Source organism: Zonotrichia albicollis, chromosome 2 (assembly GCF_047830755.1).
Source record: "Zonotrichia albicollis isolate bZonAlb1 chromosome 2, bZonAlb1.hap1, whole genome shotgun sequence".
In the NCBI taxonomy this organism is placed as follows: domain Eukaryota; kingdom Metazoa; phylum Chordata; class Aves; order Passeriformes; family Passerellidae; genus Zonotrichia; species Zonotrichia albicollis.
The window spans coordinates 80106505-80120961 of record NC_133820.1 but is presented as its reverse complement, the minus strand read 5'-3'; the positions used below and the strand labels follow the sequence as shown (position 1 = coordinate 80120961).

The following is a 14457-nucleotide window of genomic DNA, read 5'->3' as shown; positions in this document are numbered from 1 at the left end:
CAAAGGGGAGGGAAAGCTTGGGGGGGGGGGGGGGGGACGAAGGGGGAAGAGAAACAAGATGTCTTTCAAAGCATTTGTTTCCTTCTGATAATCAGACTGCCATAAAACTCTCAAAACCACGGGGGGGTTGTTTCCTTTGAATCAGAAAACTCAGGAGAGAAATGGATGCTAATTAGGCAATAAAGGCATAAAATGTTTTGGAAATGGACTTCAGGATATCAGTCTAGATGAGCATAAAGAAGCTGTAGAAAGAACATGATCTGATCCCTTTTTGTTTTAGAAAAAAACCCTGTCATCTCTCAATATTAAAATTTTCATCTGGATTAAAAAAAAAAAAAAAGACAAAAAATGGCAACCAAATTCAGCCCTTCCAACAGTGATTTCTAGATCTCATGAAAGCTTGCTAGGGAGCAATTGGTGTGAGACTCAAAGGCACTGAAGACAGCAGAAGTGAGAGCCACAGAGGTATATGTAACATTTATGAAGCCACAGAAAATACTAGAAGCAAATTTGTGGCAGAAGCAACCTACAAGCAATGAAAATGTCTCCAGAACATGTCAAGCAAGCCTACCACTGAATTTCCTAGTAAGCTTTATTCTATCTTTAAAACCTATCTTTCAACCATAGCATCCTGAGCCTGTCAGGTATCAATGCCTGCTTTCTTATAAATGCAAATCCCCCTAATTTTTAGTTTGAGTTCTACATGCTGGGATGAAACCTGGGCTCTTCAAAGCTGGTATAACTGAGAAGGCTCCTCTCAAGTGTGTAAAAACCAGTCTTCCACTATCATCACCATAAGCACCATCTTCTGAAACCATCCCAATATGGTCTTCATAATTGTTGTCTTCAGAAACTGAAGTGTTATGTAAAATGTTTTCCACAGGTTAACAGAAAACATCAGCTCTCTCAATTACTACCTTTAAGTTGTGTTTTAACAATAACACCAGGTGAGCTCTACTTACAAGAAACATTTGCCTTTCCTCCTCTTTCCTTTATTTTTGAAGACTTGTAGGAACTAGAAACAACTTCAAAAAACAGAAATACATTACCAGGAAAATATAAATTACACACCAAGTGAATACTCTGCATTTTTACATCTGGAAATAAAAAATGCATATAAAAACAAAAGTGCCTGCAGTTATGATTCAAGACAGCACTTAACCACAAAAATGAAATCTAGCTTATGGTTTTCTGTCTTGAATCTAATGGCTACTTCAGAGGCCACATAGAGAATCAAACCACTGATCAAATAACTGTGCTGTCCTCCCCAGAATTATTTTGGTTTCATTTGAATTCTTTTTTGTATGCCTCACAGGAAAAGAATGTGCAGCAGTCATATTCACAAGCCTAAATACCTGAGCTTGTCTGGGACAAAGGCAATTAACACTTTCTACATTCATTTGATGTGGAAATGCACATTCTCAGCTTATGCAATAACTTATGGCAATTTAACCTAATCTTATGCAAGTTAACTACACTTATTCTCTAATGAGCTGCATGGGTGACCAGCAAAAGCCAATGTTTTGTTGGTTCATCCCATTAAAACATATAAATAAAAGTATCTAGAGAAGTTTTGCATTCTACTCCTACTATGAAACCAGGTAATTTTCCCTGATGTTAAGGTTGCATGTTTGTCATAAGGTGGGATCTTCACTTGTCAGAGGAATCATGCATATGTCCCTGTCCACCCTGGATCTTTTAATATGAGACCAATGGCATTTGTGACAGGACTAAATAGCCTTGACACCCTAAGTGACATGAACAGGCAACAAGGTTGTTGTAATGAAAAAGCGACGAAGAAGGAATTCTTTGAACTCCTTTGCCCACAGAAGGGTTTCTGATGCTAAATGGCTAGAAAACTTAATCTAGGCTCTGGGCAGCAAATTTTCCAAACAGCACACAGGAAATATTTTACATTTCCTGTAAAAATTATGACATACATCTCCCACCTCTACCACCAGCAATGTGATTTACAGCCAAAACATTGGCAAATCCCTCAGCTGAAGCCTGCAGAGAGATCTTTGCATCATCAGAGTTATTTTAATGCAACTGAAGCTTTGTTGTGGGTGGAGTGAAACAGGTTCTAAAAATACTTTAACTACACAGAACATTTCCTACTTTGCCCATTCCCTAAGAAAGGGATATCGGAAGTGGCTTCTAAATGTTAAGATAGGATGGTGGCCTTTAAATAGAGACAAGTAATGCCACAGAGGTTTGTGCACAGGAGCCAGGGCTTGATAAATCTGGGGATCATGAAGCTTGATACAGTGACAGGATGACTGAAGTTACAGATTCAAATGACAGATTAGGTATCCTTTGCAGTCTAAGATAACATAGAAATGGTACAATTTTGAACAAAAAAAGAGAATGGAGATAAAATTTTGAAAATTCTTTAAAAACAGAGATCATTTGGTTCATACACCAGATATTAGATTCAATGCCATTACTTACCAAGCCAGCTATTGGAGTTGGCAGACGATTGATCTTCTTAATGATGCCAGGTTTGATCTTGTTAATCAAACTAAAAAAAAGTTATATGAATTTCTGTTAAATATTTTACTGCACTTAAGCATGAGCATTGATGCTTATTAAGAAATACTTTGTATGTGGTCCTAACGTAGCATCATTTGAATGAGTTTGAGCTGAATCTATTAACACTCCCAAGAAGTGACAAGCAAAAACAGATTGTAGAAGCAAAAATGAAACAAGTCACACACAAAGAGGTTTCTGGGAACAGCAAAGCGAGAAAGAAAAGAAAATGCCTGAGGAGGCGTGGGCAGAAAAGGATCTGTGTTTCTACTACAAGGGTGGTGATGTTAATTGGATTCAGATTTCCTATTTATAGCTTTTCTTCTCATAAAGGTTCTGAGCAGATGTCAAAATTGTACCAGAATATTGATTTTCAGAGTTCAGTGTGATAGCACTAATATTCCTGAAAGGGTGGGAAATAATCTCAGTTTTCACAATGCTACCAAGTCCAGTATGCTGTGTGCAGCAATCATTTTTGGCACACACAATTTACCTGCACAAGTCCTTTTCCATCTCAGTCAGAAGAGACTGTACCTGATATCATTCTTCACATAAAATTCACAATTAAGCTGAGAAGATAGGACAGACTAACACATCACTGTTGAATACATATGCCCAAATGCATGCCTTATCCTGTAGTAAAGATGAGGCACAGATTCCTTGCAAGTCTATACCCAAGTTTTCAATAATGAAGCTACTGAAATATTGTGGATCACCAAATTACACACTGGACCAGAGGGTCAGTGGAGAACAGGGACCTCAGGACACCCTGCAGACTTCATCTGCCTCTATACCTTTGAGTATTTTTTTACTTGCTCTCATTTCTTGTTGCTGCTTCTCTGGCCAGACCCTTTACCCCACACAAAGCATCAGCAAGGCTTTGTAATCTACCCACACCGGTGCAGAGACAAGACCTGGAGTTTAAAACTCTGTGTGGAGGGAAAAGCATCTTTTGCTCAAGCAGAAAATGTACTTCGGAATAAACACAAAGAACAGTTGATCCCTATACACTGGAATGAAGGATATATTTCTAAATACCTGAATACCTGCAGGAACAAAAAAAAAAAAAAAAAAAAAAAAGAACTACAGGTCCTGAGATTTTTCAATAACACTGAGTTATTTAGCAAACAAGACACATTTGATTACTTTTCCTACCCAAAAAGTGACCTGTTGAGGTGGAATAAAAAAAAAAAAAAGGTTTGAATTCCTCTCCTTTTATTTTTAAATCTTCCAAATGCATAATTTTAAAATTTCTTTTACTGAAGAACATGACGTAGCATGTGACCAGAAAAATTTCAGTAAATTTCTTTCTCTAGTGTGTGCACACTAGAATTGGCAAAATGTAAAAGGCTTCATTTTGTCAACTACTGATCACTCAGCCAACGTGTACACTTAGTCATTGAGTAGGACAAACAAACTGACTGGATGCTATAGGAATATGTGGTGCAAGTACAGGTCTTATCTGCTATGGTTTAAGTCAGATCTACAATCTACAGAGATAATACATCCACCTAAATTAGTCATGCTACAGGTGAACAAAGGAAATGGATGATCTAATTTCTAGTTTGTCTCAATTATTTGCACTATATTGTCGTTGGTGAAAACTGGGCATGTGAAAATTTTTGGCATCTGCTCTTTCCTGTTTCCACAGAAATTCTACAAAAATTTTGACACAAGAGAACAGCTATTTTAGTACAACATAATAAGGCACCTTTTGCTTTAAAGAAAGTTGCATGCCTCCTAAGGGAAGCTGGTCACTAGAATGTCTTGGGTTGCAATGCAAGATGTGGCTGCCACTTGTTAAAACCAGGTGGGGCAGTTTTCTTTATGTCTTCCACAACCCATCCTCCCTCTGGTAAATATCTTCTCTTAATGTGCCATTGAGTCTCACTGATAAAATTACATCACCCGATTGTGACATGCTCCACCCAGGGGGAGGAGCCAAGCATTCCCACCTGGATATAATCTGAGATTTGGAAGAACAGAGACAGCTTTTTCCCACTGGATTCCCAGAGGAAGACCAGGGTCATCAACACCACCACTGGACCTTCAGAGGAAAACTACACCCTTCTACAGGATCACTGCTTCAGCAGAAGCACATCTGTCACTGCAGGAGGACTGCAGCCACCATTGAATGGGACTGCTACCAACATCCTGACCCACAGGGTGTCAGGTCATATTCTGACTTTGTCAGTGTTGTTTTGTATTAATGCTTTTTTTTTTTCCTAATAAAGAACAGTTATTCCTGCTCCCACATATTTGCCTGAGAGCCCCTTAATTTCAAAATTATAATAATTCAGATGGGAGGGTGTTTGCATTTTCCATTTCAAGAGAGGCTCCTGCCTTCGTTAGCAGACACCTGTCTTTTCAAACCAAAACACTGAAGAAATTGCAGGATGTTTTTTCTTGCATTATTATTAATTACAGATAAATTTAACTGACTTGCATTTTGCAGATGGATCCTCATTCTATTGTCAAGTAAGTATCAACAATGAAGATATCAGAATATTAGTATGTATCAGTTAATAGCCAATTCTTAAACATCTGAATACAATATATACATCCCACTTAATACTTTCTTATTAAAAGTACAAACTATTTTTATTACCACAATCACACTCATTAAAATATAATTACATAAGTAATGAAAATAGAGCATCCAGCTCTACAATATCACAGATAACTTTAGAAGCATCTAGCAAGATAAGACTGGAAGGCAAAGAGTCCAAAGCAAAATAAAGGTAAGGACAGAAAACGTGGTGATATACACAGAAGGAAAAAATTATGTATAGGAAAAGAAGCTCAGAGATCTGAACTTGCACAAATATTTTCTAAAAGTTCAGATTTGCTGAACTGATTTTAGAGTGGTTCTGGGATTTGTGGGTTTGGGTTTCTTTAAGGTTTGTTTGGTCGGTTTTGTTGTTGTTTTTACCAGCTCTCTAACAAGATTGCTCTTGCACTGGTGTTCTAATGACATTTACAACTGCAGTTTGTTAAAATACTAAGGGATTAGCACCACTTCCAGTCCTGGAAACCTGTTCCAGTAGGTATCAAGCCAATTACAGATATGTGGATGAGACCTGTTGAGTGGACGTTTTACACCTCTGACTCAGTCTAACAACGAAACCAGGCAAGTCCCATCATTGCCAAACCTACAATATATAAGCATGAGGAAGCTTCTTACAGAAAATGCTCCAAAACAAGCTGAGTGTAAAGTTGTGTGAAAGGAATAGGTAGTTTCAGGATTTATGAAATCAGCACTAAAGGGCAGGGGATGGAGGACAGAAATCCAAACCCAAACAACAGCAGTGGGTAGAGGGGTAACTGTGTGCTTTGATCCCAGCTACAGCCACACCGCCTTGCAGAAGCTGAATAGAAAGCCCAGAGATATCCTGGGCATTATAACCAAAACCAATATAACCAATCAACAACAGCACGGTCCTCTCAGTATGAGACAAAGAAGTGTGTGGGACAACACAGTGAACATTTGGATCTGGAAAGAGTATGTCCAAAACCTGCTTTTACTTCCCATGACAAACAACAGGTATTATAAAATTTAAGTTATTTACTACAAAATACTTTTGGTACTTCAAAAAAAAAAAAATAATTCAGAGGCCAGGAAGGAGAGAGGCCAGCTGATGTTAACCTGAAGGGCTGTTATATAGGTAAGTAAGCCAATACTCACTCGCACAACAGGACTCCGTTTTCTAGAGCTGCTCGAAAGTCTTTAGTTCCAAAGCTTTGCCTGGTAACCGCCTATAAGAATCAGAGTTGAGAGTTAATTGGACACACAGACAAAATCAGCACTAGAAAGAAAATCTTAGTAGTAGTAGTTAAAAACAAACAAACCCTGATTTAACACTTAGTTCATACTATTATTTTCTTACATTAATTTCAAAGAAGCAAGTGTTTAAAAGGCGGTTCTTTATGCCTCAAAAAATGTCAGATCCAACATCTTAAAATAGTTTCCTCTAGTGTAAGTCAATCTTCAGCTAAATTCTGTGGGAATACTTATTTTCTGAAGCAATACCAGTCTCATTGAAAAGCATAAAAGAAATTTCAAACAGAAATACAAAAGAGAGAGAAAGTCTTTTATCTCCTACTTCATGTTACAGCGTGTATACCCATGATATCTAGCACAAAGTATTTTAATAGTGGGGGTTTTTGTGCCACTTGCACCTAAGGCAGTGTGACTAAAGAACCATTCCAAGTCTGCATTACCACGTGCACATCAATTCCCATTTCTTGGCAAATGGCAGGACTATACTAATGGGACTTGTTTGTATACTCAGAGGAGCAAAACAATGAGCAAGAACAATGTCTTATAATGGACATAAGATACCCAAAACCAAAAGAATTGACTACAAGTTTTCAGCAAAGTAGTTGTCAAAAAATACCCCAAAACCCCAAAAAACAAAGCATTTGCTCAAACTTATACTCACTTGGAGCCACTACTAGATTCCCCCCCCCGTGCCTACATTCCCTGCAGGGACCAAATCTGGTAGATTTCTTCCAAACACCCAGATTAATAACCCACATGCAAGTCAAAAAAGGAATTTTATACAATTCTGCCATCAGTCCAAAAGAGAGGTTTTAGGTCAGCTGGGAACAGAAATCAAATACTAGGAATTGTATTCATTTGAGCTTAGATGTCACCATGTTCAGCCACCAGTTAATTATAAGCCAGCCTCTGGGGATCCTGACCATCCTCAATCCTGTGCAGGAGTTCAGGCACACAGTTCAAAGTGCTGTGGAACCTGCATGCATCCAGAGCAAAGCTACTGGTTATCACAGTAAGTAAGGAAATTATTACTGAAAAGAATGAGCTTTGCTTGGTAAAAAGAGCAAAGGACAGGATGAAGCTGTTTTAGGAGCTGTAAAATTATTACATTACCACCCTATCGGGTTTTTAATTCCAAGAGGGATGCACATTAACACCAGAAATCCTTCAATTAAGTAATTAGCTCTAACATAGGTTTTCTTTTCATTCAAATGCTAAAAGGTCAATCTTCCTATTGAGAAGAAAATTAGATATTACAAAAATCTTCTTTTGTGTTTAGGGTTTTTTCCTAAAATGTAACAGATAGTGACAGAAAATGAATGATGGCATGGCAACTCAAGATAAGAAAAAATTCAAAATTCAGGGAAAGAAAGGATGATAATGATTCCCCTAGGAGAATTGCACTTTATACAATATTCATATAACAACAGTCTGTTCCTACAGAAAACTAGAAGTTGCATCTTAGAAATATAATTGTCAATAATCACTTAAAAACACAGAATCTGAGAACTACCCTTATCTCATATGTGGCATATTTTTTTTCCAAACCTGTATATTTAGTGATAATGATTTTGAGGAAGCTAGCCAATGTAACATAACAACAGCACGGAAACTTTAAGAATATATATTTATGTTCCCCAGGTTATAGGGAATATGAGGAATAGGAATACCTAGTTTAAAATGATGCCCTTCATTCTGCAAGTTAGAAATTTGACATTTGCATGCCATACATTAGAACTGTACTGTAATAAGGGTCGTAGGTCTGGAATCTAGCTTTACAGCTATGTTTCAATCTCCAATAAATTCTTAAGAATTCTAAAGTTGTTCTTATTGTGGAGTTGTCACTGACATCTACAGGACTACATAGTCAAAATGTTTGTGTTTATAGCGAGTTTACTGTAAAGTCATGCATGCAATAGATGATAAGGTGTTCCCTTCAACAAGAGTTGAACCCATCCCAAGCCTGCAATGTCTTCTAAACCCACAATCAACCTTCACAGTGAAATCCCTCTTTTTTTTTTAAAAAAAAAGGGGTCCTAGAATTGAGTATGTAGCTAAGGCCCAATCTCCTCAAAAATCATTCAGAGGAAGACAAGAAACATGTGCCACTGAAGACAAATTAGACTTCAGAGTAGCCCCTCCAGAACACAAGAATGCCACACTGCAATGCATAATCTTGTTTCCTTGAACAGCAAGAGTCCAGTTTGAGTACAAGGCTGTGACTGCCTCTATTAGACTTGCAGACCTCTTAAAACTACACTAGAAGACATTACACTGGAAGCAGTTTGACTAAGATATTTGTGCAGCTGCTGCAGCAATCAACACTGATTTGCTACACAGGATGGAACTGTCAGACTGATCTTGTGACCCACTGATTTTGACAACTACATGGCTTGTTGATATTAAAATAAAAGCATTGGTTCTGTCAAGTTAGGTTTCATTAATACTGACTTTCAAAGGATAACTAATAATTAAGTAATTAGGAAGTATTCTCAAAGAACAATTTAACATTGGTGCATGAAACCAAAACATTTTCCAAGTTGCACAACAACTTGAATTTGTTGATGTCACAAAAGTAAGTGCTCCATTTTAAAATCTGTTTCTGTACAGAGGACTTTTCTCACTATGGATTTTCATCTGGCTTATACCCAGTACAGAGCTTCAAGCTCAGCTCTAACTATGATAGTCTACCAGGAAACAGGAACCGTTAAAAAAATGCAAAGACACAGACTGCCTCAGAGTTCCCTGGATAAACCTAAGTAAGACAAAGTGAATTCCACCCTAAGATATTACATCTTCAAACTATGTCTATGGTTTCTGAGTCATTGTTTGTTCATGAAAACTGCTTATACTGGGTGTGGTACTCTTATGTAATTGGCATAGTTGATTTTGAACAATTTTTCAACCACTTAGCCATGTGAGCCACCAAATAATAAAGAAAATACCTTACAAGAGTGATTTCTATCCATCTTTGAACAACATCCCTCTCCAAATTATATGTCTCTTTTCTCTCCTCCATTCAGTTGAATATATTCTGCTTCGATCACTGCTTTTTTTGATAGAATGAGAGCAATGACATAATTAAAGGCTATATAATAAAATCAAATTTATTTGCTGCTATAAAACAGTTTAATGTTGTTTTTCAAAGACAGCACCCCCTAATACTTAGGTAATTTGCAATTGCCAGGTCCAACCAATTTTCTTCAAAGAGTATGCATATCAAGTCTTTATTTAAATTTAGACATTTTAAAAATGCTTACACACAGAGGACTAGTTTATTTTCAGGTTTGCTGTGATTCCTGTAACAGGAGACAAATCACGAATAACCAAAGATAACCATTCTGAGCATGGCATGACATCAAGCTCATCATGACCTGAACAAAAAGCACATAGCACAGAATATGCTGATTGTATGTCCAAGTACCTAAATAATAATTGAGTACATTTCTTTGGCTTGCTGTACTGGAGGCCAAATATAGCTGATCATAAGGCAGGGCTCCTTTGCCTTACAATCTATCCCAAGTTAAAAGATTCTTTCAGTGTTAATATAAAAAAAATTACTGAAGAAGTTCATATCAAGTTGTTTCCATGGTTTACACAGGTTTGAATGGCTCTAGCAAAAAGGCAGCTCTACCACAGGCCAGTCAATGTTTACCACAACATGAAACTCAAAGTGAAGGGACTGGTAGGTTTCCCAATTTAACTTTGCCGTGATGGAAACAGCCAAAGTAGACTCTGCCCAACCAACGCAAGAATCCTGCCATGTACCCAGGCATGCTGGCTGACCAGTTCTCCGTCACAACAGTGTTAGCTGCCCAGAGCCAAGGAGGCAGGGCTGCACCACACCCAGCCTGCAATCTCAGCAATGCCTTGGCACAGGTACTCGCCATCCAGCCTGCTCTCTCCACCTCATTCAGAGCTCCTCTGCCACCCTTCCTTTAGACTACAACACCTCAAACCATGCAAGGTCCCTATGCCTCAACTTGAGAGAAATGCTGCTTGCATCAGCCTCAAGCACACAGCTCCCTGATGCAAGGACGTAGGTTAGGGATGGAAAGAAGATGCAAGATACTGAACCACAGATGGCAGCAACTGCCTGAAGGAAGGCTTATACCAGGATCTCATGAGGCAAACAATTACTCAGAGGGCAATTAATCAGATCAACACTGATTTATCAATTTCAGGTCCCCAGCATGGTCTGCAGCAAGAAAAGACAAATTTTGCATGCTGAAGAGAGGACTGGCTGTCTTCTGCAGGGAACTGGGACAGTGATGCAACAGTGATGCAATGGTGCCATCCCCAGTACAGAATTTTGGCTACACCTGTCAGTTCCTGTCACAACGCCTGCCTGAGCAGATCACCCCATGTACATATGAATGTCCAAACTCCTACCTTTCCAATGGCCTTTCTTCTCCCTCCCCATTACCACAAATCTGGATCAGGCTACACGGCAAATGGCTGTCTTTAAATAACCCCAGCATTGCATTCTTCCATTTACAGAAGTCCTTTGGCTATAACTGCCTTCATGCAGTGCAGAATGGTACTGCTCCTGCAAGACGCATAAGGAGATACACTGGCTACACCCCAGCCAACAAGCAAGCATGCAGGCAACTCCCAGTCTGCTGGCATCTGTACAGCATGACCAAGTCTGCAAGTAGATTCACAACATGTTTTCAAGTAGCATTTTGAGTCCACTGCATTTTATATCCAATTGTCAAAACATGGTATATCTCAGCTTGACAGATTTTTCTTGTCCATCACGGAAGAAGAGCAACATCAAAAAAAAAATACAAAAAGGCAGTAAGGATTTTTTCCCTCTTCTACATTCAGAGGCATTACCCAGAGTCCTACCTCCCCTTTTCATGGCTATTTGCAGTTCCATTTAAATGCCATGCATTACATGAGCTTGTGTTTGAACAGCTTATGTGGTAGCTACCAGAAAATGCCGTCATTATGCTTTGAAGTAAATAGCTTGTGCTGCCTGGCATTTACAGTATTCCCATACAATCTTCTCTTCCCAATTTTTTTTATCTCCTCCCTCTAAACCCATAACATTGACTCAATTTTCTCCTGTAGTAATTTTCTTTATCCAAATCCCTCCCAAAGGGCACAGGGTGGTAGGAGCCATATTTAGAGGGTTACTGTACACAGTCTTGAACAGAAGTTGAAAAATCAGCCATTTGGGTAGAAAACTTTTGACGCTGCAGTTATCAGCCCAACCATAGCAATGACTGGATTTCTCAAGGTCCAGCAGTAGAAAACAGCAGCTCATTTTTGAGGTCAGCAGGATCTGTCTCCCTGAATTTTGAGCCCCAAAATGTACAGAAAGAATGAGCATTCAAAGCTCCCATCCACGGGAAAATACTACTGGCATTTCACTTCTGGTAGCAGCAGGGATGGCAGGCCCAAAGCTGGCAAGGTCACTGTGGGAAAAATGCTGCTATTGTGGAAAAAATGCTGCTATCTTCCCTCCTGATCAACAATTTAATTCACAGTCCAACAAACTCCTAAGGAGTCAGTCAACAAGTGCTCAAGAAGCTCTCCCAGTCAGCTCTCCAGCAATGAAAGCATGACACTGCCCAAGCTAACCTGCACAAGAGTCAAGAGCAAGACCTAGGTTTCTACAAAAAAAGCTCTTAAACTCAAATCCCCACACTCACAGCTAAAACCCATGACAGGCATGCTGCCACTGAGGAGAAGAACTGGGATGGCTGGACTAAGAAAAATATCTACAAATAAATGTGTTGTATAATCTAACTGAACAGCAAAAGTAAGAAGAGGGAAGGAGATGAGTATTTTTGCCATTGATCACTTATGTTGGGCCCTGTGAATGCTCCTCTTTATCTCTATTTTTCAGTTGGAATAATTCACTCTCTCTGGTTCAATGCAAGGCTGTACTCCCCTGTTTAACCCCATACCCCAAATCCCTAGGCATCATTACATTTCAGAGAATATAGAGATTTTTCAGTCTTCAGTCCAAACTGCCTTTGATAGCAAACCAGAACAGATATTTATAAAAGGAAATGGTTCATTATTGAAAAAAAAGGTCTTAACTGTTATTTCCTATCATCAACATAATGATGGGGTCCTATTGTGGTATGCCTTCTGGACAAACATACCAAGACTCCTGAAATAATACACAGCTACATTCTTACAAAAGATGAAGAAAAACAGTAAGGGGTGAGCAAGAAGGGAAAGCATTACTGCTGCAGTAGGTGTGAAAAGCACAGATCTCTGTTCATCAGATCCTTATACCCTGCTCATTTGAGCTTTTCTGTCAAACCACATGTAGAAACACAATCTGAAGGATGAAAGGAAAATTTTCCTTCCAATGGCTCACAGAATGCCTGGCTTGGGGAAACAATGCTGCAGAGAGAGCAGGGATAAACATTTGGGACCCATAAACTCAGTCAAGCTTCTCCCCCACAAACAAGACCATCCATCTCATAAAGGAAAACAAGATGAATAAGCCTACTGTTATTTATCCTGATGACTGTACTGACAGGTGTCAAACTGGGAAAACCATCATACATTACTTTGTGTGACAAGAAAGTGTTACTGTACGTGCAGATATGGGCAGCATCAACTAGATGGAGGTAGGTGTTCCAGAAACACAAAGCTTGCCAATGCAAAGTGAAATCTGAATAACTAGACATCTCTGAAAAAAAGACATCATTGACATTTTATTTTTTAATTACATAACATAGCTACATCTGATTTCTTGGGAAACTATTAATTCTACAAACACCATTTGAATGCACACAAGCTCTAAAGCTACCACCTTAAGTGATGCATGCTGATTTCAACTTTAACCACACATTCAGTTTCTCATATTTACAGTTAAATAAAAGTGGGCATTTGTTCACCTTCCCAAGGCAACAGAATACTAACATTAGTATTTTAAAATTTTCCAGTTGAGCTCCCTACTAATTTAGTAGTTTGTGGTAAAAGAATAGTGAAAAGAATAAACCATAAATGTTCCTTATTAAACAGAGAAAAGGATAAAACATTCATGAAAAAAAAGACATTTAAACATTCTGTTCACCCTTGAAATAAGCAAAAATCAAGCACTGAATTCCATAAGTATGTAAAAACCTGCTTTATTGAATGTTGCCTTTTTCAATTAATTCACAGTAAAACAGTGGTGTACTAGACTTCAGTGCTTCTTTCTGACAGAGAAAATAGTTAAACATACCCTGGGAACAAGAATTATGAAGGAATGATTTCCAGAAAAGTCATCAACTGAGATAACAGAAGAAATTACAAGGAGAAATTGCAGTTTCACTACTTAGATATCTGTTAATAACTGTGTTTTATAATATATGTGCTCTCATGCTAGAGAGATTTTGAACTTGCCCATTGTAAAAGTCAGTCTCTCCATACATCATTTCTTATTCTTTTTCTTTTTTCTGAAACATCTACGTATTCAGCACTGCACTGGTTCTTATGTGACCTCAAGTTGTCAATCCTTTCCAAGTTGGGGGTTAAGCAATCAAGAGACAAACCCATTCATAGCTGTTGCAGGTGGATAAATGAATACATGCATAGCTACCTCCTGTGTAGTGTCCACCAGGGCCTTAAAGAAAGCTTGTCCTGGACAGAATATCAGTCTGTTCTCAATATTTCCCTCCAGATTTAAGATGCACAAGGCTTTGTATGGCTGCCTGAGCAGTCCAGTCACAGGAGAAAGCCACGATCTTCCTGCCATCCTGGAACTGCACCAGAGCCTCTATTCCCACTCTCTTCCTCAAGCCCATGTGAAGGGTCTGCATTTATGAAGCATCCTGCAATCATCCAGGCTATTTGTGCTTCAGTAGAGTACTAAATATATTTTAAATAAACCCAACCCCATCTCCATGTAACTCCCTCACACACATCCCACCACCTCTCCACCTCCCCAAAAATAAGCATATCAGCTAAAACAGGGGGGGCCAAGCATCAGAGAAGGGCTGGAGCCACAGCATGCTGGAGATAAGAAAAGGACAACATTCAGATTTTATGCAGATTCTTGAGAAGCTTGGCATACCCAAAGATCCAGTGATTCAGTGCCCTGGCAGCCAGGCAGTATGTGACCAATGGGATAGGGAGTCACTTGCCTTCATGAAGAACTTCGAGTTCAGACAGTAGCAGTCAAAAATTCTGCCCCA

The 14457-nt window shown here is 38.8% G+C and overlaps 1 protein-coding gene across 24 annotated transcripts in view; it reads right to left on the bottom strand.

Annotated features, from left to right (window-relative positions):
• LMO7 (LIM domain 7) overlaps positions 1 to 14457 on the bottom strand; it is a 131806-nt gene that overhangs the window by 91086 nt on the left and 26263 nt on the right. For all 24 annotated transcript variants that reach the window (XM_074535535.1, XM_074535539.1, XM_074535537.1 and 21 more), the window contains exons 2-3: positions 6215 to 6285; positions 2452 to 2521 (exon numbers count right to left, since the gene is read on the bottom strand). In XM_074535535.1, coding sequence (XP_074391636.1) covers positions 2452 to 2521; positions 6215 to 6285 — 141 coding nt within the window. The remainder of the gene's footprint in view (positions 1 to 2451; positions 2522 to 6214; positions 6286 to 14457) is intronic.